Source organism: Macaca fascicularis, chromosome 4 (assembly GCF_037993035.2).
Source record: "Macaca fascicularis isolate 582-1 chromosome 4, T2T-MFA8v1.1".
Lineage (NCBI taxonomy): Eukaryota > Metazoa > Chordata > Mammalia > Primates > Cercopithecidae > Macaca > Macaca fascicularis.
Window position 1 is genome coordinate 152468538 of NC_088378.1, and position 27826 is coordinate 152496363.

The window sequence follows — 27826 nt, forward strand, 5'->3', positions numbered from 1 at the left end:
CAAAAGACAAAAGTGGAATTTTTACCTTTGGAAGTGGGTTTAGGGATATTCCCATTGTGGTCTTGGTTGTTTGTTTTCATTGGACTGTGTGTTTCAGTCTCTTCTGGACATAAATAAACCTCAATGGGCCCTTGGGTACTTGCCAAATGTATTTGTAGGCTCTATGAACAGAAATGGGAAAAGTTCGAATCATAAGTTCTTTTAGAAATAAAAGCCATAGTAATTTTTATCTAAAAATGGAAAGTAAGAACAATGTTCACTGTTCACTTGCTTTTTCCCTACTAGTCCAACTCTGTCAAAGACGGTTACCCTCTTGAGCAGGGGTCAGCAAACCACAGCCTAAGGGCCAAATCCAGTTCACCAAGTGGCTTTGTAAATAAAGTTTTATTGGAAGAGAGTCACACTCATTCCCATTGTTTATTATTGCCTCTGGCTGTTTTCATATTCAGTGGCAGAGGTGCACAGTTGAACAGTCCAGACATAGGGTGTAAGGCTCGCAAAGACAAAAATATTTACCACCTACCTGACAGTCAATGAAAATGTTTGCTGAGTCCTGCCCTAGAGAAAGAAAACTTTTTTGGGGGGTTTGGGGGAGGGGAGAGTCAGTCTGAAAATAGCACAATGGGTGAGGTGAATTGTGTTCTTTGGATATATTCTTTTTCTGCAAATTATTACAAGGTCCTTTAAGTGTTCCAAATACAGTATTTCCATGTTATTGTTCCTTTATGGTAGGACTTTTTCATGTGGAACTGTATACTGATGAATAGTATTCTTAAGTGCTAGGAACTGCATCTATTAAGAGAATGCAGCGTACTAACAGTTAAAAATCTTTTTCATCTAGGTCAAAGAGCTATTATTATCTTTTAGGGTAAGAAGTCTACCCTAGATGGAAGCATGTAACTTTTATTCTCTTTTTATCTCCTATGGATTTTCTTTTTACTACAGCTCTTTATGTTATAGTTGTAGTCTAGGCCTCTATTATCCAAGTATATCTGAAAATCATAAAAATATGCCCCCTACTTTCTTACAATATTCTAGTCTGTCAGCTAACCCAAAGCCCCATTTGATCTCTCAAAATGTTATAAACTAGGGAGAAACTTTAAAACATTTATATATCTGTTTGTGGTGGGGACCATATACAGGATAATCAATATAAGCTTTCCAAAGCGATTCCAATTGATCAAAACCATCTGATGACAAATTATGAAAAAGAGAAAGTACAAGAGGGACAGGGTATCATATACCACTTTGAAGTGAACATCCTGCTAGGTCAAAGTTAGGCTGTTTGAATACTCAATGAACATCAAACCGTCGAAATGTTTTAAAATGTATGGTTAAGTAAAATAAATGGGAAAGAACCATCAAGTTCATAGGAGGGGGACAGACTTTAACTATGAGTCAATGACTCTTCAATTTCAGGCATTCCAAAAAGATCTTTGCAGATGAACAAAGACGCTGTCTCCTTACCTCTATTGAGTCAGGCACTTCAAGTCTTGTTTCTGGAGGGGCTTTCACAACTATAACAGTTTGGTCTTTAAGGCCACTAATTTTTCGAATATCTTGATATGTAACATAAGCTAACGTAAAGAGTGTCAAGGAATCTTCCATCTAATTACCTCAGATATAAGTATGACGAAAATGACAAAATAGGTGCATGGAAAATTTTAAAGTATTTTATGACTTAGAGAAGTATGCACATGTCTCCCCTTTCTGGACCTGCAAATGTTTAGGGTCTCCCATGAATCTTCATTTCTGGTTGACACTCTAAACAACTAAAGAAATGAATAGCTTTATCCCACCCATTTCTAAAAGACTATGGCTATGTAAAATATGAAACATAGAAACAGAATAGTTAAAATAAATGATCATATGAAAATCAAAAACTAAGTGGTCAGAAATTTTATCTTGAAGCCAGGGCCCTTTGCAGCACAGGCGTTCCATGAACTCCGATAAAGTGTTCTGTCACTCAAACTGAATGATGGCAGATTCCAATTTGCAGGAAAAAAAAATGTAATCTCTATTAGCCATAATTTTTTTGAAACTCCAGTTACTTCTATCTATAAGCAAGTGTCAGCAGCCACCAAATAAATAAATAAGTAACAAATACATTAGTGGAAGAACTCAGAATACTGCTTAGGCAGACAGCTTGTTTTCTTAAGTGCACCTGGGCTGGTTGTGATTATGTATTGCCTAAAGAAAAGAGTGTCATTACTTCTGTTAGAAAAATTATCCTTTGCGTGGTACTATATTAACTCTATCAATATTTCCGTGTTCATGAGGAAGAAAGCAGTTTCCAGGTGCTCTGCGACCTGAACGAATTTGAGAAACACTGATTTAGGAAAAGAGAAAAGAATAATATCTCAGTACTCTTGGTAGTTATTTCTTTTTTCTTTTTGGGACAGTCTTGCTCTGTCACCGAGGCTGGAGTGCAGAGGTGCAATCTCAGCTCACTGCAACCTCCGTCTCCCAGGAAAAATGATTCTTGTGCCTCAGCCTCCCAAACAGATGGGACTACAGGCGTGCACCCCCACGCCCGGGTAATTTTTTAAATGTTTAGTAGAGATGGGGTTTCACCATGTTGCCCAGGCTAGTCTTGAACTCCTGGACTCAAGTGATCTGCCTGCCTTCGGCCTCCAGAAGTGCTGGGATTGCAGGTGTGAGTCACGGCGCCCGGCCTTGGCAGTTTTATCTAAGCACCGAACAATTCTTTTCAATGTCCTGGCAGCCAAGCCTAAAAGGCTATCATGAAAGAATACGGTACTTACGATAGGACAAAAGTATTCAAGTGAGCTTGACACTTGGCACTAAAAGAGAGAAGTCTGCATGGCTTTCTTATATAAGGGACATGGAGTAAACAATTAATGTACAATGTCTTTAGCCAACTATTATTTTTTACATGAACCCACAAAAAATTCCTAGGACAAAACACCAAGTAACAAACCAATGAGGGCATTTCAGCAGGTAGTATAATGTATTTAATAGCTAAGAGTCTGTGAACTAATATGTTTAATATAAAAAAAGGGGGGGGCTTAGAGAGCCTAGATGAAGTCTTGTCCCTTACAATAGTAGCTTCTGTCTTTCTTTTCTTTTCTTTTCTTTTTTTTTTGAGATGGAGTCCTACTCTGTCACCATGGCTGGAGTGCAGTGCCACGATCTCAGCTCACTGCCACCTCCGTCTCTCAGGTTCAAGTGATTCTCCTGCCTCAGCCTCCCGAGTAGCTGGGATCACAGGCACGCGCCACCATAGCTGGGCACGCGCCACCATAGCTGGCTACTTTTTTGTATTTTTAGTAGAGATAAGGTTTCACCATGTTGGCGAGGCTGGTCTTGAACTCCTGACCTTGAGTGATCTGCCCGCCTCAGCCTCCCAAAAGTGCGGGGGTTACAGGCGTGAGTCACCGTTCCTGGCTGTGGTAGCTTCCTATTAGAAACTGAAGGCAGCTATGGAACTACTAATCCAGAAAAAAAGCATATTCACACAAAACTGCAAACATATGTAGGGGATCTATCACAGACTATCTCCTTCAAATCTTTACAGTTGAGATGATGGCTAATTCAGTGTTGAGCTTACAGCGGCTGCTCTTGCAGGATTCTGGGTTTTAGATCACTACATAACCCATCAAAGAAGCCAATGGATGCCTTTATAGAAGGCCAGGCAGTTCTGAGTTTTTACTGAGAACACTGGAAAAAACTGACAACCAGGTACTTACACTACAGCCCACTGTCAGAAAGCTGTATGACAAGAACTTATTAAAATAAAAACTCATCGCTTCTTGGCCTTTTGGCTAAGATCAAGCGTAAAAGAAAAACTCGTCTACAATTACTCAACATGCTGCAGGAAGGAAAATTTCAACACATTTGTGAACAAGCTGTACCAATTTGGGAACTGAATGGTGAACAGAAATAAATTGTGCAAATATATTTTCTAATCTTACAAACTTAAAAGTGCTTCCTTTGTGGCTCCCTCCTGAATTTACTCCTTGGGTTCGAAGTTCCCTGCAAGGAAGCTTTCATTTTTGGCAACAAAGGCCCCAGAGAAAGCTAATATAGGTGACAATGCCATAAGCCCACATGTCCCGGAAGGCTGCCAATCACATGCAACCACCGTATCTTCCGCAATAGGGCTGCCAACCAAACAATGACTGCAACAGCCCAACTGTTGGTTTCTTCCCCTGTAAACCCACTCTGCCCACCACTGGGGGCCCAAAACACTATACTTCTCTCTCTTCCATATCACTAACTATCAGCTGACAAGGTTAATTCTCTATCAACAGGAAATGAACAACTGCAGGTTTGAAAAACTGCCAACATTGGAAGAAAATAAATATCTCCATATCCTCCAAGGGGAGGCCTATTAAAGATGAGACACTAGAAGAATCTGGGCAGAACACATTTTATTTTCTGTCAAATAATGGTAGATGTGGCATTCTCAGAAGTATGGAACTAAAACTAGAGATGGGATAACTTACAGTATTGTTTTTTGTCTTCTTCTAATAACTGAGAATATTGGCAAGTCTTGTTTGACATAATGTGGCAATCGCTCTCTTATTTTGTCTGTGGTGAGACGATGAAGAGCAGGTTTTCCTGAGATCGTCAATAGATTGTCAGGAAGTTGAGAACAAGAACTGACCTTTCGTATTTTTATTTCCAAGGACTAATGTTTGTAGCGGAACAGATGAATTAAGAGGGGTTTCTCAGGTCTTGGGGTGCTTTCGAAATCAGTTTTTGTATTGGGAATCAGTAGAATGTACTTTAAGAGTTATAGTATGATTTTTCTCTACTCTTTCAAACCCTTCAACTACAGCCCAATCAGATAGATTTAACGAATTGCAATCGCTACAATATCTGGTGAAAAGAAAATAGAATGTGAGAACCCCAACAGTGACAGCTAACACCCACCAAAAATCTGGGAAGCCAAAGACGAATCTGCTTAGTGTTGTCATTAATATTAATACTGACACCTTATGTATCTTTTAATAGTGTGGCCTTACGCTGAAGTGTACCCATATGTCTCAACCACACATGAAAAAATGCTTTAAAAAACAGTTCCCACCTGGTATCAAAATAGATAATAGGATCGAGTTGGTGTCCATCTTACCATAAATACTGACTTTTTAGGCAAAGCTAACTGGGTTTGCACACACATGTGCATACGCACACACATGTGCATACACACACACACACGCACGCAGGCACACAGGTACTCATTTGCATGACATCAGAATAATAATCTACCTTGTGCATAAGTCAGATTGTCAACTCTGGAAATAGTCTACGAAGCACTAACCCCCAGTGAACCGGCGGCACAAAGGATATCTTTGATTCTCTGAATCCTCGGTTAACAGTTTGAGGTCCAGGGTGCAGCTTTGGATCAGTTCATCTAATTTCTTCTCTTCCTGACTGAGCTCGGTCACTTCTTTTGACAGGCCTTGACACTGGGCCATCATGCCCCCATCCTCAGACAGACTGCAGCCCCTAGAAACCCAAACACAGACTCTTCATGGCTACTCATGGGAGGGAGGGGAAGGAGAAATGATCCTTTGGGTAAAAGTCTCCTCTTGACACAGGAGGTCACATTGCTTGTTAGCCAAGTGTTAAAATTAGAACATTTATACATATATATATATTTTTTCATAAATACAGTTCTGCACTTTTCACAGCATAGAAATTTAGTGAAAGAGCACTGCTATTTTCAGGATTCTTTCCTCCAGGGGAGGTCTGTTTCTTCAGAAGGTTCAAATTCAGAGGGCAAAAGAAGGCAACCACCTTCCTCCGCTGCCCCATGGCTCCCAGGTGATAGGGGGAAGAAAGGGGAAAAAGGATAAAAAGAGACAGACAGAGAAGATGGAATGGTTCAAAATTAAAAAAAAAAAAAAAAAAAAAAAGAAAACAACCCATCCAAAAAAGCATGAAAAACCCAGGTAATTACTGATGGTCTTATACCAACAACTAAAAAGAAAAGAAAGTAAAGGAAACAGATGTATGTGATGTATGCAAGAACCGAGACCAGCACCCAATATATTTCTCTAAACCAGAGGCCAAAATGGGTTACCAAACTTTAAACAAAATTCCAAAAAGTGCAAAAAAGGTACCTATTCATCTTCTATCTGAATTAGTATTTTTTCAAAGCCCTCCTATAACGGAATTATTCCTTCTAAAATGCTTTAATAATTCAATACTGTGCTTATAGTGGCTATTTAGATGCTCTAAAAATCACAAAATATATTACATATGTAATCATACAGGTGGGTGTATAAGTATCATGCTACCATCCCTGCTCTACAGACGAAATGGAGGCATTTAAGTCTTGCCTTAATTTACTCAGAAAGTGAGTTAATCTGCTATTAGAACCATGGATAAAGATACTCTGTGACTATGCAGTTGTACATATACACATAGATAACCCACAAGCCATCATCTCCAGATTCTTATTAGAAACAAGCTGAAGACGTGTACACATCTGTCAGATACACATGTGGGTGCACACAGACATCAATGTAACAGATGAATAGCAGTCCATTTGCCAGTTGTAGGGACCTCTTTAAGGATCCCCTTGCTTGATGCTGATCAAATATAAATCCTTTTATCTCTGACAGTATCTAAACAAAGTCTCTTTGTAAAGAGACTTTGAACTTCTGGCTTAGAAGCCGAGGAGGGAAGAGAGAACGAGAGAGAAGAAAACAGTAGGAGAGAAAAGAAAAGAATGTGTGGGCATGGATGTGAAAGCGCGAACTAAGAAACCAGGCAGTTTGAAACGACCCCCTCAGAGCCAGGGCATGGGGAGGACTCCTACTCACATCCATTGGACGTTGTTTTTAGACTTCTTCTTAATGAGGTGGATGCCTTCCAGAACGTTGGTGATATCATAAATCCTTCTCTTTTGCACTTTTAGCACTTCTGCTGCCTTGTTCAAATCCAAGACCCCATCGGGTGACTGGCTCAGGAGCTGAATGAACTTCTTGGTGAGCAGACCAAGAGACGTATCATACCGCGTTTTTTCTGAGGGAGATTTTGGAGCTTAAAGAAAAACAAAAACCGAGCGGGTGGGGGATAGGGGGAAAGGTAAAGAAATGAAGGGTGTCTTTGCAGTCAAGCAAGCTCTCTTTCCCACTGCAGCCAAAGTATTAGTATCTGAAGCAAGGCTGTCATTGCTGTTGTTGTTGGCAAGTCATAGAAAGCTATGAAAGTTTTTTATTAGAACAGGAAGGGAGAGTAAAAATTCCAGGGTTTGATGAAAGCATTTCACCTTGAATTTCTCAAGTTTCTACCTTGGCTTACACGATTCCCTGTCTCTAATGAAGAATTTACACATAGCAGGAGCTAAAAAATATCTTTCAAATGAATGAAAGAGTGCTGTGACCTCAGGGGACCAGCACACATGAGGTCTACGGTGATGGAGCCAGGTTATGAATCTCACTAGCACTGCAGGACAAGGTCTTAAACAGACCCGTCTCAAATGGCCTTTCAGGCTCTGGTATCTGTGTGTGCATGTATCACCTGTTCACCAATTTTCCAAATAATGCTTCATTTTGATAAATAATTACCTGGAAAAGTCTTCTGCCAAATCTCCCCATCTCTCTTAAAGGAAATTTCCTTATTTAATATTGTACTTGTTCCCCCATAGGTGCACAAGTCAAGGTTTTAATTTAGTGTCACACATCATTTGTGGATTGCCTAATGCATGAACTACAGGAAGAGAGAGAACAAAGTCTAATTTAGCCCTTATGTTAAATGCAAACACATACATAAAGGGACTATTTGGCTATTTCTAACCTACGTTTCTCTCTCTCCCACAAGAAACGGTAAAAGTATTTGATAGAAAGAGAAACAGCCTGCAATTTATTGGGCTCAATCAATTCTTACGCTACCATATGCTGAGCTGGAGATTAAGGTCGGCACAGACACTAGTGACTCTGGCATAGTTCGTGGACATCCAGTTTGCCTCAGACTCTGAAGCAATGTCCATTAAGGGAAGTTAAAATTAAATTTGATGTAGAATGATGCCAAAAGCTCGTATTCCGAGTTGGAAAATGAAACAGCATACAGTTAAAAGAAGCCTTCCCTTATGGTACCAGCGTGACTCTGTAGCCTTTCACCGGTTGTCTGCTGACATTGTATTTATTTTTTTGGATAAGCACAGAAAGAAATGAAAAAGAACAAAACACGCCAGAATTATTCACACCTCGGCATCCTTCCGGCCATAAGCTTTGAAAGTTGGAAATTCCACACCAAGAAGAATAAGGAAAGAGATGAAAGGATCCTTACTTTTTGGACTATCTGGACTTCGTAGTGCAGCTCTTCCTTTGCCCTTGGGGGTTTTTAAACCATCTGAGAGGTACTGATGACCACTTTCTCCTAGCTCCAGCCTTCGCTTTGCCTGTAATAAGAAAGTGCGATCTCTCGTCACCGGTCATATGGACAAGAACAAGAAGGGAGGCAGTTTGTGGGCTGGCCTGCCAAATGCTGCAGGCTCATGCCAGCTCTCACCCCTCTGCTCCACCCAACTCAGCATCTTGTCATTCCCTAGAGCCAGGATTCTAGCTTTGGAGGCCGGGTTGTCATGCACACTCTCTTCACCTGCCGTGATCATCCGTCCACACCCAGATGGACAAACACAGCAATCCTTCAGCATTAGGTTCAGGAGTCACTTTGTTCATTGATTCAACACATCATGTGCCTGGCATGGGGCTGGATGCTAAGAATATCATAGGCGCCGTGGGACTTAAATTCACTTTCCACAGTGAGTCTTTCCTGCCCATCTCCTATTCTCTGACCTGGGTTGGACCCCCTTCCTTGTGCTCCCCAAACACTCAGTGTTTATTTGTATCATGACACTTATTCGGTATAACTGCAAGACTTATCTGTTTCTCATTTCCTTTAAGGCAGGGACTGTTTCCCATTTATCTTTGTATACCCAGCGCTTGGCACAGAGCCTGGGTTTCTGTAGATTTTCAATCACTCTCTCTATATACTGTATATTCAATGAGAGAAAGGGTGATTGAATAGTAACACAACTAGTCACAGACTACAAATGGTCCTTCATCGGGAAAACAAATACTGCAAACATGCAATTTTGGGCTTCAACCAATATTACTTTCTCCATTTTCTCACCAAGCCTGGCAAATGAGAAGTCCTTATCTAAGTGTTTAATTTAACTCCAATTCAATTTAAAAATATCCACAAAGTGTCTTCTAGGTACCTAGACATTGGGCTTAGTAAGCAAGATAGATAAGGGGCTTCAAGTCCAAGAGAAAAGATAGATGGTTAAGCAGTTGTTAAGTACCAACTGTATGGGTATGACAGGTGTTTTAGGAAATAAGTGGCACCAACCAGACACGCAGCACAAAAATATGTATTTAGGCTCATTTTCAGGCAGATTCTTCTAATGAGATTTGCATTTTTTTTTTTTTTTTTTTTAGACGGAGTCTTGCTCAGTTGCCCAGACTGGAGTGGAGTGGCGTGATCTCGGCTCAGCAACCTCCACCTCCAAGTTCAAGTGATTCTCCTCCCTCAGCCTCCCCAAGTAGCTGGGACTGCAGGTGCACGCCACCACTCCCAGCTAATTTTTGTATTTTTGGTAGAGACGGGGTTTCGCCATGTTGGCCAGGCTGGTCTCGAACTCCTGATCTTAGGTGATCCACCCACCTTGGTCTCCCAAAGTGCTGGGATTAGAGGCGTGAGCCACCACACCCAGCCGAGATTTGCAATTTCAAAATAACTCCCCATGATGTGAAAATGTATGTAATAACTTATCAGCGGAAGCTGGATATTCAGCCCCTCTATGGAAAGTTACCAGCTAACCCTGCACCGTCTACTACAATAGCCACTGGCTGCTAGCTCATCCAAACTGACACGTGGTATAAGTGTAAAATACACGCTGAATTTCGAAGACTTAGTACAAAACAGGGTAAAATTATCTCAACAATTTTAGTAGTGATCACGTTAAATGAAATAAATAAAATACAACTGACCCTTGAACAACATGGGTTTGGATTGTCCGTGTCCACTGATTTTATTTTTTTAGAGACAGGGTCTTACTCTGTCGCCCTGGCTGGAGTGCAGTGGTGTGATCTCAGTTCACTGCAACCTTGACCTCTCAGGCTCAAGGAATCCTCCCATCTCAGCCTACCGAGTAGATGGGCCCACAGGTGAACACCATGATGTCTGGCTAATTAAAATTTTTTTTTTGGTAGAGATGGGACCTCCCTATGTTGCCCAGGCTGGTGATGAGCTCTTGGGCTCAAGCGATCCTCTCACCTCATCCTCCCAAAGTGCTGGGATTATAGGCATGAGCCACTGCACCCGGCCATGAGTGTGTCCACTTATATGTGGGTTTTCTTCCTCCTCTGCCATCCCTGAGACAAAAAGACCAACCCCCTCCTCTTTTTCTTTCACCACAGCTTCCTCAATGTGAAGATGACGAGAATGAATTTTATGATGATCCACTTCCAGTAATTAACAGTAAATCTATTTTCTCTTATTTTTTTTTCATCCAGCTGTTCTATATGCCCATATGTCTTCTACACTTTGAACCCTGGATCAAGTTCAGCTGCTAGGAAATGCAAATTCTAGAGCACACCTAAGATGCATTGGATCAGAAACTCTGGGAAAGGGGCTGAGCAATCTAACAGGTCTTCCAGGTGATTCTGATACACCTTCAAGTTGGAGAAACCCGGCTTTAGATCTTAGGGGAAAAGAGTAAGACCCTCAGGCAAAGCCCCGCTCTGGCCAGCACGGCCTATTTCACACACCCTCACCTCTAGTTCTGCTTGGCTGATGAGGGAAATCTAGCCTGTGGATTCCACTTTCATTCACTCCAAACCTTCTTTTATTAATAACAGTTTCCCTCTAGCTTAATTGTAAGAATACAGTATATAATACACATAACATACAAAAGGTGTTAATTGACTATTTATGTTATTGGTAAGGCTTCCAGTCAACAGGAGGCTATTAGGGCTGGATGCGTGGCTCACACCAATAATCCCAACTACTCAGGAGGATGACTTGGGGCCAAGAGTTCAAGACCAGCTTGATCAACATAGCAAGACCCCATCACTGAAATAATAATGAAAACCCCAAACAGCAGGCTATTAGTGAAGTTTAGAGGAATCAAAAGATGTATCTAAAGTTTTGACTGTGTCAGGGCACCTCTAACCCCAATGTTGTTAATGGGTCAGATGTAGCATTAAAATTGTTTCACGTTTCTTTATATATATATTTTTACGGTGTGGCTTGCCTCAGTGGCACACCTTATTGTTCTACTGCAGTGCTGAGTTAAACATTACTCTAATGGCCCCGGCAGGACAATCTGCTTGCTGGACTTCATCTCCCGCTCCCAGCCATTCTGTCAAGTCCGCGTGTGGGCCTGCTGTGGTTGGTCCAGCAAACATTCCCTCTTTATCAGGCAGAAGCTCCCTGTTTGTTCCTTGGGGAGCCATCCCTTTCCCGGTCTAAGCGCATCTGTGCACACAGGTGATCCAGGCCTGGCTAATCATTGTGTCCCATCCTGCCCTCCCTGCCCCCACTGCGAACAGGTTGAATGGCTCATGACCAAGGCTGGAGGAGCAAAGGCTAACCCCAGGAATGTTTCTGGAACTGTCTGGCGAGAAGCAGGTATGTCTTTCCAGTAAGGTTGGTAAGTGAGGAGCCTAAAGCTGCCTGAGAATGGGGCCTCCCCAGGGGAAAGCACAGTGGAGAGAAGGAGAGAGAGGGGTCTGAGACCACCACTCAAAACTCTGGCTCTGGTCATGCCCTGGGGGCAACTGTTGATCTTTCCCAGACTTTCCAGTTACATTAGCCAACAAACTCTTTTTGCTTAAAGCATTTTTTTTTTTTGAGACCCAGAATCTCGCTCTGTTGCCCAGGCTGTAGTTCAGTGGCACGATCTTGCCTCATTGCAAGCTCCGCCTCCCGGGTTCACACCATTCTCCTGCCTCAGCCTCCCGAGTAGCTGGGACTACAGGCGCCTGCCACCATGCCTGGCTAATTTTTTGTATTTTTAGTAGAGACGGGGTTTCACCATGTTAACCAGGATGGTCTCCATCTCCTGACCTCGTGATCCGCCCTCCTCGGCCTCCCAAAGTGCTGGGATTATGGGCGTTAGCCACTGCGCTTGGCTGCTTAAAGTGTTTTGAGTCGGGAACCTAGAATTGTGCTGTTGCCAGTGACAGCTTGTGGAACTGGCTGAGTCAAGATGGCTATGGCGTGACAGGGAGCTGGCAGGCCTTGTTAGAGTGGCAGAGTGTGCTGGTCACTTCTTGTGACCGCCAGGAAGATACTACAGATAGAGAGAAACTACATCTGAGGCTGGCCCGCCTCAAAGAAAACAGCTTTGCTATGGAGGCCTTCTCTACAGAAAGCAATCTAAGGAGACATAGAGCTGTATTCTCTGCCCAAATTAAAGTCAACAGATGGGCTGGGCACAGTGGCTCACGCCTGTAATTCCAGCACTTTGAGAGGCTGAGGTAGGCAGATACCTGAGGTCAGGAGTATGAGACCAGCCTGGTGAAACCCTGACTCTACTAAAAATACAAAAATTAGCCTGGCGTGGTGGCACGCACCTGTAGTTCCAGCTACTTGGGAGGCTGAGGCATGAGAATTGCTTGAACCTGGGAGGTGGAGGTTGGTGCCCCTGCAATCCAGCCTGGGTGACAGAGAAAGACTCTGTCTCAAAAAATAAAAATAAAGTGAACAGAAGGAAGACAAACTCGGAAAAGAGTCTGGGACCCAGAACTCTTAGGGACGTAGGGCTGTGCCTCAGCAGTAAAGAACCAACCACTGGCCAGTAGGCTGGGGGCATATTTGTTTTGTCTCTCTCTCCCAGGCTACTGTTTCAGACTGCCATGAGGCAAAGGCCTATGGAAGCATTAAACTGTAGGTCAGGGAAATTTCCAGAGGTCTACTGCTAAGTGACTGAGACCTAACTTGGAAAGACCAGGACTAGTCTTCATGTGTAACTCTGGTTACTAAGCACCAAATCATAAATTGACCAAATCTAAATGCTAGATGGACAAGCTACTAAAATTTAAAGGCACTTTTATTGCTGGAGAATCTCTCAGTCTAGAAAGTGAAGGCCCATGATGTTGAACCTCTAAGGAAGTCAATCACTAGGTCCAAAAGCCACACCAGAAACAAGTGAGGTGTGAAGAAGGGGCAGCCTCAGAATTCCTCCCAGGAGGTGGAACTCAGGGTGGACTTACAGGCTCTACAAACTGCTGTCCCTGTTGAGGACATGACAAGAAGCAGGAGGTGAGCACTTTATGTCATTTCCCCTTTTCAGAATGGAGGTTCCTGCTGGGTTATCCTGTTGTTTTTCCTCCCCTGTTTAGTGAACAGGGAGGGCGGAACTGGATTTGTGGGGACCACATATTACCTGTTTGGTCTCAGATCTGAACATGGGTGCAATCATTCGAATCTCTTGAAAAAGGGCTAAGAGTTTTGATATTTGATGGAGCAGCATTATTTTAATGCTTAACTCAGCAACTTCAAGCACACATGCCTGGTAAGACAAAAAACTATATGGCAGGATTTAAATCGTGCGGGTGAGCTCTGTCTCCACCACCCTGCCCTGGGCTGAGCACCAGGGTGGACAGAAATCTCTTCTCTGGGTCATCTCAATTTTTGTCAGTTCACAGTGGGAGCATCGCGCTGGTTGGAGAGGTATTCATTGTTCATGCACAGATCTTTACATTACATGGCCCCTACCAGTAACACAACCAACTAATCCAGTGCTCAACAGAAGGATGAGCCATTTGGTCCCAAGCGGTGGGAAAGCCTGGCTCTGTGAGATTCTGTGTAGAACTCCATACGGCACCTTCCGGCAGGACTTCCAAGGGTAACTTGTACTATAAACAAGGTATGTGCTAACATTAAAACCTTAGCCCCATGGACAGTAACATGCCTCTGCAATGAAACAGTTGTACTGGTAAGCATTTCTGAAAATCTATGTAGGAAAATGTATGTAGTTAGAGCTGGGTGCAATGCTAATGCACCTGTGGTCCCCGGTATTTGGGAGACTGAGGCAAGAGGATCACTTGGGCCCAGGAGTTTGAGACCAACCTGGGCAGCCCAGCAAGACTCCCATATCTCTCTCTCTAAACAAAAACAAATAAAACCCCAAAAGAAATACCACTGGAGTCAGTGGGGAACATCTATAGTCTGCCTGCCTGATATTTGTTGCCTCTATTTTTTTTCCACTGGAGAAGGAGCTCTATGGATGTTCTTAGTTTCTATTAGTCTCCAAGCATGAAAAGAAAAGACTTGAGACTGCTGAACATTTTAGGACGACTCTTTCCATCAAGGTTGCAGAGGTGAGTACTGAATCCTGGCCTCAATCCCGAGGTTCAAGTGTCTGGGGTAAGGATGAGACCATGACCAATGCAGGATGAGTCAGTCAATCCTGGGATTTTTCTTGGGAACCACTGGGAAAGTACTGGGTTCTTTTCACTGGGCATTATTAGGCCAGTAGGCTGCAAGCCTGGAGCTACTTGGGACGTGAGCCAACACAGAAGAGCTGGAGAGAGGCTGAGTCCCAATGCCTTCAAGGGAGGTGCTACAGCCATACCCAAAGGCACACATGCCACAGACTTTCATGTGTGTGAGCCCACAAATATCCCTTTTTGGTAAAAGGCAGCTGAGTTAGATTATTATTAATACCACTGATAGATACAGACTTTTAGTATTAATTATTACACAACAAACATTTGAGCGCTTATAATATGCTATGCACCATGTTAACTGTTTTCCACTCAATTTTGTTATCTTATTTTCACAACAACCTTAATAAGGCGGTTATTATTAATTCCTTTTTATAGAAGAAAAGGGAGGTTTAGCGTGATTAACTAACTTTTCCAAGATTCTATAGACAGTAAGCACACCTACAAGTCCATGCTTATAACTACTTAATGAAAAGATTGTGAAAAGTCCCATATAAAGGCATTTGAATAGCTACATATTAAATTGACATTGCCTTAATGATACACTCTTCTTTACATATAATAAATGTGTATGGTAATTTAAGCAGCATCAATGAGTATAAATGGAAAGCCAACTTTCTCCCTACTCCTGATCCCAGTTCCCTTCCTCAAAGGCAAGCACTATGAAGTTACTTGGCTATCCTTTCAGAAAGCCATATACATACCTGTATTTACCTAGACTATCTACCATCCCACCTTTAAAACGTCTTTCCCGTAAATCGTAGCAAAACACACACTTTTCTATTAATAACACATGTCTGAGTTAGACCCTGTCAGAACACTTGGAATGATCTCATTTCTCATAGCTGCATAATATTGTATTAATTAATATGCCATGATTTATTTACTTAACCAGACATCTACTAATGGACATTCAATACTCCTCTCCTATAATGATTTTCCCAATGAATATTCATGCTGGCATTGTGGGGTAGGAATTACTACACCCAGCTTGCACTGAGACAGAAGTTAAGGATTTACCCGAGGTCTCAGTTAACAAGGGATAGATACTAGAATTTTCATTTTTCATTTTTTTAGAGACAGGGTCTACCTTTGTCACCCAAGCTGGAAGGCAATGGTGTGATCATAGCTCACTGAAGCCTCAAACTCCCGGCTCAAGCAAGCCTCCCACCTCAGCCTCCTGAGTAGCGCCACCACGCGTGGCTAATTTTTTTTTTTGGTAGAGATGAGGTCTTGCTATTTTGTCCAAGCCGATCTTGAACTCCTGTGCTCAAATGACCCTCCTACCTCAGCCTCCCAAAGTGTTTAGTTTACAGATGCGAGCCTCCACGTTTGGCACAGATACCAGGATTTGAACCTCCGTCTATTCAAATAATTTGTCAGTAACCACGACACCCTTGGCCTTATTGAGATGTCCTTCCTCTGCTTCCATAGCAACATCTGTGCTGCCACTGCACGATTTTACCATGATGACAAATGCACACTCCAGGTTTCCTCACTGGACTCTAAGCTCAGGTCATAAGCAGCTTAGTTTCCCCAGAGCCTTGCCTATGGCATGCACTCAGTCAAATTGACTTATTTATTTTGAATGAACTAAGGAATAAATTCCCAAAGTCCCTTAGCAGGTAAATTACAAAGCTCCAATGTTACCAACCTGCAGAAGGGATAGATGTGAGTGAGTGTGTGTGCATATGTGTGTGTGTGTGTGTGTGTGTGTGTTGGAGGGGGGCAGGCTGGAGTTTAATCTCTATAGATGACTTCAAAAGACTTTCAAGAAATATAAAGGAGAAAAATTAAAGTTGCAGAGATATGTGTAATATAAAAAAACCATGAAACCACAGACTTCACTAAAATTTTTCCTAAATCCATAGAGAAAAAGGCCTGAAAATAGATCCACACCAAATGTTAATGATGGTTATCTCTGGGAAGTCAAATTAAACGAGCAATGACTTCATGTTTATATTTCTGCAATTTTTGATCTTATTTGAAAAAGCGATGTGTCTACATATACATTATACCATACTAACTGGCATTTCCACTTCTTGGAGTACATCCTCAACATTTAGGTTGTTTCTAGGGTTTGTCTATTAAAAACAGCACAGCCTGTTTCTTGAATATTTGATTTTTCCACATATGTCCAACATATTTTTATTTTATTTTACTTTTTTGAGTGGAGTTTCGCTCTTTTTGCCCAGGCTGGAGTGCAATGGTGCAATCTCGGCTCACTGCAACCTCCGTCTCCCGGGTTCAAGTAATTCTCCTGCCTCAGTCTCCCAAGTAGCTGGGATTACAGGCGTGCAGCACCACGCCCGGCTAATTTTGTATTTTTAATAGAGACAGGTTTCACCATGTTGGCCAGGCTAGTCTCAAACTCCTGACCTCAGGTGATTCGCCCGCCTCGGCCTCCCAAAGTGCTGGGATTACAGGTGTGAGCCACTGTGCCCAGCCTATATATTCAACATAAATGCCCAACCTCAGAAGAAAAATTCAGTAAGTTATTGTACATTTATATCTTGAAATGTTATGCAATTAATAATGATGTACAGCGACATATGTAACTTTTTAAAAAAAGCAGGTGTGAATAGTAAAACTATTTTTGTAAGAAAATTATATGCATAGAAAGCAAGTAGCTAAGGATACATACCACACACCAAATAGTTGAAAAGCATTAATCTTTGGATAGTAGGCTTATGGTGATTTTACTTTCTTCTTTTTAGCTTTTTATATTTGAAAATCATTTTAAAGTGAGCGTGGGTTACTTGCATAACAAGAAAAGCAATATCATTTCCATTTGGGGTTAAACAGAAGTCTGGTGGTTTATTTTCTAGACTGTTGAACGTCTTATGTACCATTCAATATGTACGGGTTCAAAACAGAAATAGGATATGCCACCAGAAAGGCCATCCAGCTCTGTGGTGGGGAGGGAAGGGATGTTCTTATCCACCATGCAACTGAGCCACAGGAAAAATTAAATCAAGCACAAGGCATGGCCTGCTGTATGTTAACAAACTGTGAATGCTAAAATAAACTCCCTTCTCCCTAGTTAATAGGAGATCAGGAAAGGGACAGAACTTGATAGATGATACCTTTTGCCTCAAAGCCAAAGATGAGACAGGTATTTTGAACAAAGGAAGAAGGAAAGTGAAATAAAATGGAAGTAAAAAGAATGAAGACCAAGTTAAGTACATCAGTGAAATAACCCAAAGGAGGGAATTTCCAGCTTCAGAGCAGACCACAGCTGAATCTCACTTGGACTCCGGCCATTAGGTTAGTGGGTCAGGGCATGAGGATTTTCAGAAAAGTTAGTTTTCAGCTGTAACTATGTATTCACTCTATCTGGCTGATCATTTTTGAATCCATTCAAATATTTATTGAGTGCCTGCTATGTACCAAGCCCTGCATGGGCATATGATTCTAAAGGCAACATGGTAGTCCCTGCTGTCAACAAGTGTACAGGCAAGCAAACAATGGGAAATGTACTATGAATGAATACTGCAGTGAGCCCAGGGTGGGGTCCAGGAGGGCATGAAGAGGAGTGCATGGAGAAGTGGGTAGAGGTCTGGAGAGATTGTTAAGAGGTGACAACTCTTGAGCCGTGTGATGCAGATAAGGGAGTGAAGTCAGGGGAGTTGAATGGGCTGTCCAAATAACAGAAGCAGATCTTTTGAAAAGTCCTGGTTTGGAGATGCTTGTGAGTAGGGAGGGGCTTTGGGTACAGAATGATGAGGAAGGGGGACAGCTTATAGTCCCTTTCGTGCTAAGCTAAATGCACTCCTAGTGTCAACCTGTCATTGGGGAGGTTACCTAAGATGAAGCGCTCCAAAGTCTTCTCCAGCTTTTTACAGCGAGAGGTAAGTGCAGGATCTAACGAGAGTAGCATCCTCTGTGAGTCACTGGGTGAGAAGCCTAATCACAAACCAGACTATCTCAGAGAAGAATAACTGGTGAACTGAACAGGTGTGCAGAAAACTCCAACCGTATCCCCATCCTTGCTCACTTGGATTACCAGAATGGACTCCAAAATTGGTCATTTTTCTTCTTTTGATTTCTAAACTAGGATATCTTAATTTCACTATAACCTGTATTTGTGGACTAGTTTGGGAATCTAACCACATATATATGAATGTTTCTAAAGGAAAAGCCATCTCATTGACTTAGAACTTTTGGAATAAAAGCCATTTAACTTATGAACTGGTGACTGCGGTCCTTTCTATATACACTTATTTTGTTCTTAAGAATAATTTGAGACAATTAAAAAACAAATAGATGCACATGGTTTTTCAAAACCCACTAGCTCAGAGAGCCTATAATAGCTACCTTGCTGGGGGAACCACCTTTACTATTTCTCCTGGTGGTCACCTCTGTATCTCTAAGTGATGTGCTCACACAGCTATTTCTGGTTTAGCCATTTTAGTTCTAATGTACTGACATCCTTCAATGATACGATACCCATCTCACTTCTTGCATTTCCCCCCAATAGTTACCTCATTAGTTTTGGTTAAATAAAAAACCAGTGCTGTACATTATGACTATATAAACAGTGTTCACTGCAGTATCAAATAATATACTGAGACTATATATCCTTTCTTGTAAAGCTTGTTTGTTTTCTTTGGAGTTTCTAATTGTCTTTCTAGCTCATTGGTACCATTTGCCTTCACCAAATCCTCAAATTTTTTCCAACTCTCCATCATATCAGATATTCTACCAAATCTCCACTTTTCCTCCTGCCTGAAGCTCTCTGGCCTCCTGATATCCAGACCTGAGACTAGCTAGGGGTTTTCCAAGTCTGCTGCATGGCTGTCATTCTGCAATTTTCCTTCACTGCATACACTGTGTCGATGCCCGAGGGGAACATCATTTTATTTGAGTGTCCAGCACCTGAACTTTCTCTCCTATGTTTAGAAAACCCCTCACTTTATCAGTCTCGGTGGAAGGTAGGCCCGCTTACTATAGAAGATGAAGTATCTTTTTGTGTGCTGATGATTTGAGTGAAGGCCCTTAGGTAGCTCCAGGATGGACAATGGTCACTGGAAAAACCAAGGTAGGATCAGAGAGTGAGAACTTTCAGACCCATCTCTAAACCTCCAGGGAGAGGAGAGGGGCTGAAGGTTAAGTTGATCCCCGATGGCCAGTGATTTATCAATCATGCCAACATAATGAAGCTTCCAAAAAACTCAAGAGGACAGGGTATGGAGAGCTTCCAGGTAGCTGAACACAAGGAGGTTCCTGGAGGGTGACGCATGCAAGGAGGTCATGGAAGCTGCGTGCTCCTTCCCACGTGCCTTGCCCTGTGCACCTCTTCATCTGCATCCTCTGTGATATCTTTTATAATAAACCAGTAAATATCAATGTTTCCTGAGTTCTGTAAGCTGCTCTAGCAAATTAACTGAATATGAGGAGTGGGGCGTGGGAACCCTGATTGACAGCAGGTTGGCCAGAGGCACAGGTAAAACAACCTGGGGCTTGCAACTGGCATCGAAAGTTGGGGGTGGTCTTGTGGGACTGAACCCTCAAATCTGTGTGATGTGACACTTCTCTGGGTAGACGGTGTCAGAATTGAACTGGAGGACGCCCAGCTGGTGTCCGCTGCAGAATGAATTGCTTTCTTGATGCCTGGGGAAACCTCCCCCCACATCTGGTGTCACAACTGTAATATGTGAAAATAGTGGGAGAAACCGAGTTTGTTCATTCCTCAGCATTTTCAGAATTGATGTCAGAATCGGGATTGCTAGAACATCCGTAGCTCACGTTTGGGAAGAAAATGGATAAAGGGGTTGGGGGGTGAGAAAACATGGATTCCTGGGTGCCCACGTGGTCACCCATGGTATGGAGTGGCAGCTGGGCCGACATCAGTCACTAAAGGTAAAAGTTACCAATGGAATTTAGAGGTGGATCAATCTAACTCCCTGGCAGGTGGTTTGCTGAATGCATGAAAAAATGCAAACTAATAAGAAAAAAGCAAAATATGCAACTCCTTGGTTATTGTTATCTGTAATAGCTAGAATGAAAGTAAAAAGAGAGTGCTGGGCCAAACCTTGATGCCAGACCAAGTTCAGATTTCAGCCGGTCTATGCTTCAGCCAGTAGCCTCAAAGAACCCCGCTCCCGCAAGGGAAAAATTATGCAGCGACATCAGAAAGCACCCCTAAGGACTTTGGGCACCAAGAAGGCAGTGTGGGGAAAGGGCAAAATCAAGAGACCATTGAAAGCAGAGGGTATAGTGTGAAGGAACTGTTTCAATTTTTAGACTGGTATCATCAGTTTCCTGAGGAGCCTTTACTAAAATGCACTATGAGAGTAACTAATTCAGGAGCAGTGTCTTTGGTTTTGAATGTTGGAAGAAGGGGGACTGCCTGACTCCACCTATAAATGTCAAGCTGAAACAGCTGATACCCTTTGTATTCATGCCATGTGGGGCCTGGGTTTATGACCACTGAATTATTCAACCACTGAATATGCCTTGCTACCCAAGTCATGGTAAATGATGCGATTAGGGGCACCCTTTAATGTGGATGCCCCGTTTAACCTTGTTGCCACAAATCGAGAGATAGTTCAAGAAATCTTATGAGATGTACTGGCTCAGCTTCCCCTCATGAGTCTTAGATGCTAATACAAACATTAGGTTAATTAAGAGAATGATGAAGGGTGGGTTGGTGGGGGGAGAGTCACAGGACTCCTCACAGGAAGGTGGACATTTTTTTATGGTTATTAAGAAATAAGGTGAATAAGAACACACTGGGCCAGGTGTGGTTGCTCACACCTGTAATCCCAGCACTTTGGGAGGCTGAGGCAGGTGGATCACGAGGTCAGGAGTTCAAGACCAGCCTGGACAAGATGGTGAAACCCCGTATCTACTAAAAATACAAAAATTGGCTGGGTGTGGTGGCAGGCACCTGAAATCCCAGCTACTTGGGAGGCTGAGGCAGAGAACTGCTTGATCCTGGGAGGCAGAGGTTGCAGTGAGGCCACTGCACTCCCGCCTGGGTGACAGAGCGAGACTCCGTCTCAGAAAAAAAAAAAAAAAAAAAAAGAACACATTGATGGGGTGAAACAGAGGAAAAACAAAGAGAAGAGTCATGGGACTTGTCCCAGTAGGGTGGAAATCTTTAGGTGGTTATTAAGAAATGAGATGAATAAAACAAATTAGCAAGAAAAAATCCAAAAAATCCCGTCAAAAAGTGGGCTAAGAACATGAATAAACAATTCTCAAAAGAAGGTATACAAATGGCCCACAAACATATGAAAAAGTGCTCAACGTCACTAATGATCAGGGAAATGCCAATCAAAACCACCATGCGATACTACCTTACTCATGCAAGAATGGCCATAATCAAAACATCAAAAAATAATTGCTGGCTGTGGTGGCTCACGCCTGTAATGCCAGCACTTTGGGAGGCTGAGGTGGGCAGATCACTTGAGGTCAAGAGTTCAAGATCAGCCTGGTCAACATGGTGAAACCCCATCTCTACCAAAAATACAAAAAGTAGCCGGGAGTGGTGGTGTGCACCAGTAGTCCCAGCTACTCAGGAGGCTGAAGCAAGAGAATCGCTTGAACCTGGTAGGCGGAGATTGAAGTGAGCCAAGATCACGCCATTGCACTCCAGCCTAGGTGACAGAGCAAGACTCTGCACCCCGCCGCCCCCTCCCCCACAAAAAAAAGATGTTGGCGTGGATGTGAACAGGGAGCACTTTTGCGTTGCTGGTGGGAATGTAAACTAGCACAACCACTATGGAAAACAGTGTGGGGATTCCTTAAAGAACTAAAAGTAGAAATTACCATTTGATCCAGCAATCCCACTACTGGGTACCTACCCAGAGAAAAAGAAGTCTTATTCGAAAAAAAATATTTGCACACACATGTTTATAGCAGCACAATTCACAATTGCAAAAATGTGGAACCAACCCAAATGCCCATCAATCAACAAGTGGATAAAGAAACTGTGGTATGTATATACGATGGAATACTACTCAGTCATAAAAAAATGAATTAATGGCATTCACAGCTACCTGGATGAGACTGAACACTGTTATTCTAAGTGAAGTAACTCAGGGATGGAAAACCAAACATTGGATGTTCTCATTCATAGGTGGGAGTTAAGCTATGAGGATGCAAAGGCATAAGAATGACACAATGGACTTTGGGGACTCAGGGGAGTGAGGGATAAAAGACTACAAATTGGGTGCAGTGTATACTGCTGGAGTGATGAGTGCACCAAAATCTCACAAATCACCACTGAAGAACTTACTTAGGTAACCAAATACCACCTGTTCCCCGATAACCTATGGAAATTAAAAAAAAAAAATTGGGATGAATAAAACAGAAACTGAAATAAAATGTAATGCAACATTGTGAAAGGCTGGTTGGATCAAAGGGAAGTCCTGCTGGTCTCCCAAAATTAAGGGGTTCCAAAAATGTTTGCTACATTTACCCTAGTGTGGAGAAATTTAAAAAGTCAGAGGCAGAGATTACAATGAAGGATCTGATCTGAAATTGCCTGGGGCAATAGTCAGGCAGATTAATCAAGATAAAGACTGACAGACAGCAAGTAAGGGTGTCTTGGCCCAGTCCCCTGCTGGGGAACCACAGCCTTATGGACGCAAGTGGGAAAATCGTCTGGGTGGTGAAGAGTAATTCCCGGGACTCCTTGATATGGGAGCCTTAGGCACTGTGCTGCCAAAACCCTCTGCGCAAGCCCCGACTTGGGCTACAGTTAGATTGTGAGAACATAAAAATGTAAGGATTGCTAGGATGATCAAAGCTGGGATGTTTAAGTAGGCTTTATATAAGGAAGTTGGGTCTTTTTACCTAAATGATTTTAGGAATGGATATCATGTCTGTCCGGGGAACACTTCCCCTAGCTAGTACTGAACTGTACTAACGAAACCTGTTGATAAAGGTCTAATGAAGGCTACGGTTAGGAAAGTAAGGGTTGATGGAATTAAGGTAAAAGTTTAGAGAGAGGTGGCGTATTTGAACACACTTCATGAGAAATAGCTGTGTCTCTTTATCATGCAATGGACATTACATCTGAGTGGAAAATGCTCCCCCTACACAGTCCTCTAAAATAGAAGGCATGTAAATCCACCCTTTGAGCAACATTGATTGGATGTGCTAAATGGGAGCTAGTAAGATTGCCCGAGCCCACAGGGCGCAAAGTAGAAGCTGACTGACGCTGGAGACACATCCTGGAAGCATAGCCCTGTGTGGAGCCTAGACTGACCCTGACACCTGAAATAACCATGCTGTCTGGGGGTGATGTCAGAGGAACACTGTAATGCGGATGGCGGTACCCAGGAGAGTTCTATCAGAAAATGGAAATGGTTTATAAGGGATCAGACTACCTACCTGAGGAATGCAAGGAGGAGATAACCTCTCCCCTAGGCCTGACTCTGGAACTGTGTGAGGAGCTGATGGATTCTTCGGTGCCCGATAAACAGCTCTCTGATTAACTGACAAAGAGCCGCTGTGTTTATGATGCACTTCAAGGCAGTTTCAAGGTGAACAGATAACAGCCCATTTGATCACCAATGGCCAATGATGCAATCAACCATGCCTATGTAATGCAGCTTCCATAAAAGCCCCCAAAGGACTGGGTTTGGAGAGCTTCTGAGTAACTGAACACATGGAGCTTCCTAGAGGGTGACGTACCTGGGGAGGGCATGCAAGCTCCACACTCCCGCCCCCGTACCTCGCCCTATGTATCCCTTTATCTGTACCCTTTGTAATATCCATTATAATAAACAGTAAATGCTGTTTCCCTCATTTCTGTGACCTGCTCTGGCAAATTAATCAAACCCAAGAAGGGGGTTGTGGGAACCCCAATTTAGAGCTGTTCAGTCAGAAAAGCAGGTAAAACAATCTGGGGCTTGCGACTGGCACTGGAAGTAGGGGGCAGTCTTGCGGTGCTCAGCCTTCAACCTGTGGGATCTGATGCTATCTCTGGGTAGACGGCGTTGGAACTGAATTGGTGGACGCCCAGCTGGTGTCCACTGCAGAATGAATTGCTTCCTTGATGTCTAAGGAAACTACTCCCTCACCGGGCACATCTGGTGTCAGAAGCATGATGTGAAACTACAGTAGGAGAAACTGAGTTTTTAAATTCCTCTTTATTCTCAGACATACCCAGCGAAAACCTTTTAAAATTCAAAGGCAAAATATAGACTTTTTCCCAGAGATACGGAAGCTGAAAGAATTCTTCACCAGTAGAATAGAGAAAATATTAAAGGAAGGGCCTCAAACAGAAAAAAACGATGCCAAATGGAAAACAGATCTACGCGAAGGAATTAAGAGCATCAGAAATGGTAACTATGTGGGTAAATGTAAACTCCTCCTCTACATTTAAATCTCTCTCTTTGTTTTTACAGATACGGGACTTCACTATGTTGCCCAGGCTGGTCTTGAACTCCTGGCTTCAAGCTATCCTCCTACCTTGGCCTCCCAAAGCACTGGGATTATAAGTGTGTGCCACTGCACCCGGCCATAATTTACTAATTTTTAAAATTGATTATCTTTTAAAGAGATTTGGCCTGGTGCAGTGGGGCTCATGCATGTAATCCCAGCACTTTGAGAGGCAGAGGCAGGAGATTTACTTGAGACCAGGAGTTCAAGAGCAGTGTGGGCAACCGTGAGACTCGGTCTCTACAAAAATAAAAAAATTAGCCAAGTCTGGTGGTGCACACCTGTAGTCCCACCTACTTGGAGGTTAAAGTGAGAGGATCACTTGAGCCCAGGAGTTTGAGGCTGCGGTGAGCTATGACTGCGCTAAAGAGTGAATGGGGGCTGTGGTGGAAGGATTGCTTGAGCTCAGAACTTTGAGTCCAGCCTGGGTGACACAGTGAGACCCTGTCTCAAAAAAAAAGAGAGAGAGAGAAAGAAAGAGACAAAACAAAAAGAACAAGAGAGAGACCTGCCCTGCCTGATACCCAGGTTTTTATTGTGTAACTACAGGAATTAGTGAAATAGCCTGGGCATGGTGGCTCACGCCTATAATCCCAGCACTTTGGGAGGCCAAGGTGGGCGGATCACCTGAGGTCAGGAGTTCAAGACCAGCCTGGCCAACCTGGTGAAACCCTGTCTCTACTAAAAATACAAAAATTAGCAAGATATGATGGCGGCACCTGTAATCCCAGCTACTTGAGAGGCTGAGGCGGGAGAATCGCTTGAACCCGGGAGGTGGAGGTTGCAGTGAGCCAAGATCACGCCACTGCACTCCAGCCTGGGCGAAAGAGTGAGACTCTGTCTCAGAAAAAAAAAAAAAAAAAGAATTAGTGAAATATGTACAGGCATACCGATAGGTAAATAGACCAAAAGAATAGAATAAAAAACCGAGAAACAGCTCCATGCATACATGAAGATGTCATATATTGCAAATGAGACACTGCAGATACTGCAAAGAATGGACTATTTAATAAACTGTGTATCAGAAAAATAAAATTGGATCCCTCAAACTACATACAAAACTCAACTCCAGACCTACTGAGGTAAGCAAGAGACTGTACAGGAGGGCAGCACAAATGACACATGCTGTCTGTCAACAAAAGGCCACAGTAAAACAATGGAAAGGTAAGCTACCTCAGCATTATTATCCAGAATAGGTAAAGAATTAGGAGGAGCCAGTAAGAAAAGAACATATAACCCAAGAGAAAATTAGATAAAGGACAGGAATAGGGGATTCCTAGAAGAGACTACTAAATGGTTGAAAATATTAAAATATGAAGTCAGGGAAATATAAATTACAATGAAATAGCCTTCTCACACTTATGAGGTTGGCAAAAATGACAAAGTCTAAAAATACCAAGTGCTGAAAATACAAGAAACAGATACCATGCTTGAAGTCAGAGGTTGACGGGGAGGCCCCTTGGGAGAAGAGTTTTATCAGTATTTAGTGAAAACCACCAACTCCTCAATATGCACCATAAACTCTTGCACATATGCAAAAGGATGTGCATGCGAGAATTTGTAGAGCAGCATTAGCACCAGGCTATAGTCATCAACACAGGCCAATCACACAAACATAACACTGAATAGAAAACAGATTAAAAAAACCCCAGAATGTATACAGTATCTTTTTATAAAATTTTAAAAACATTGAAAACATTAAATACATAGTAAAAGTAGACATACACAACACAGGCAATGTATGAGAAATGAAGGGAAATGTAGTGGAAAAAACAATGCATTTGTGGAGAGAAACAAGACTGTTCAAATGTAATTGTCTCGCTCTGTTGCCCAGGCTGGAGTGCAGTGGCGCAATCTCGGCTCACTGCAAGCTCTGCCTCCCAGGTTCACACTGTTCTCCTGCCTCAGCCTCCCAAGTAGCGGGGACTCAGGTGCTCACCACCATGCCCGGCTAATTTTTTTGTATTTTTAGTAGAGACGGGGTTTCACCATGTTAGCCAGGATGGTCTCGATCTCCTGACCTTATGATCCACTTGCCTCAGCTTCCCAAAAGTGCTGGGATTACAGGTGTGAGCCACTGCGCCCGGCCTTCAAATGTATTGTTAATGTCATTCCATGGGTGCTATTCTTTCTATCTTTTGTATCTGAAATATTTTATAGTAAATTAAAAAAATTAAAAACAAGCGTCAATTAGTGAGGCAGAAGAATGGGCATGAGACAGTACAGCTATTTTGGAGGATTATCTGGCAGTATTAATATTTCAAACATGCACGGCTTTTTTTTTTTTTTTTTTGAGATAGAGTCTCACTCTGTCTCCCAGGCTAGAGTGCAGTAGCACAATCTCGGCTCACTGCAACTTCCACCTCCTGGGTTCAAGTGATTCTCCTGCCTCAGCCTCCCATGTAGCTGGGATTACAGGTATGCACCACCACACCCAGCTAATTTTTGTATTTTTAGTAGAGACAGGGTTTCACTATGTTGGCCAGGCTGGTCTCGAACGCCTGACCTTAGATGATCTGCCCACCTCGGCCTCTCAAAGTGCTGGGATTACAGGAGCGTGCCACCATGCCTGGCCAAAACATGCATGACGTTTTGACTCTGCAAGTGTACTTCTGGGAACCAATTTATCTTAGAGAAATACTAAAAAACACGCACAGAAAGGCATGTATAAGGATGTTTACTATAGCACTGTAATCAACAGGGGTAAGTTAAACATCTAAATGACTACTGTTCATTAATAAGGGAATGGTTAAATAAACCATTTTATTTATATACCCATATTATAAAACATTATGTACCTGTAGTATTCTATGGCCAAGGTACATCTTTCCTTTAACAAGTAAGGAAAAAAACCAAGTCAGAACTGTAGATAAGGCACGGTTTCCAATGTAAAGCAAAAACAACCACTGTTGAAAATACATAGAAAAAGGCCTGGAAGGAAGTCCATAAGTGAGGAGAAGGGGAAGGGCTGAAGACGCTAATACATCCTATAT

The 27826-nt window shown here is 42.7% G+C and overlaps 1 protein-coding gene across 7 annotated transcripts in view; it reads right to left on the bottom strand.

Moving 5' to 3' along the window:
* The window catches only part of E2F3 (E2F transcription factor 3), a 90823-nt gene that overhangs the window by 5443 nt on the left and 57554 nt on the right, over positions 1–27826 (bottom strand). For 3 of the 7 annotated variants that reach the window (XM_074038811.1, XM_045390550.2, XM_074038812.1), the window contains exons 2-6: positions 8266–8377; positions 6798–7017; positions 5317–5475; positions 1468–1582; positions 26–161 (exon numbers count right to left, since the gene is read on the bottom strand). In XM_074038811.1, coding sequence (XP_073894912.1) covers positions 26–161; positions 1468–1582; positions 5317–5475; positions 6798–7017; positions 8266–8377 — 742 coding nt within the window. Of the gene's footprint in view, positions 1–25; positions 162–1467; positions 1583–5235; positions 5476–6797; positions 7018–8265; positions 8378–27826 lie in introns of those variants that run through there. The other 4 variants (XM_045390551.3, XM_045390552.2, XR_012434211.1 and 1 more) reach the window with 3 other exon arrangements.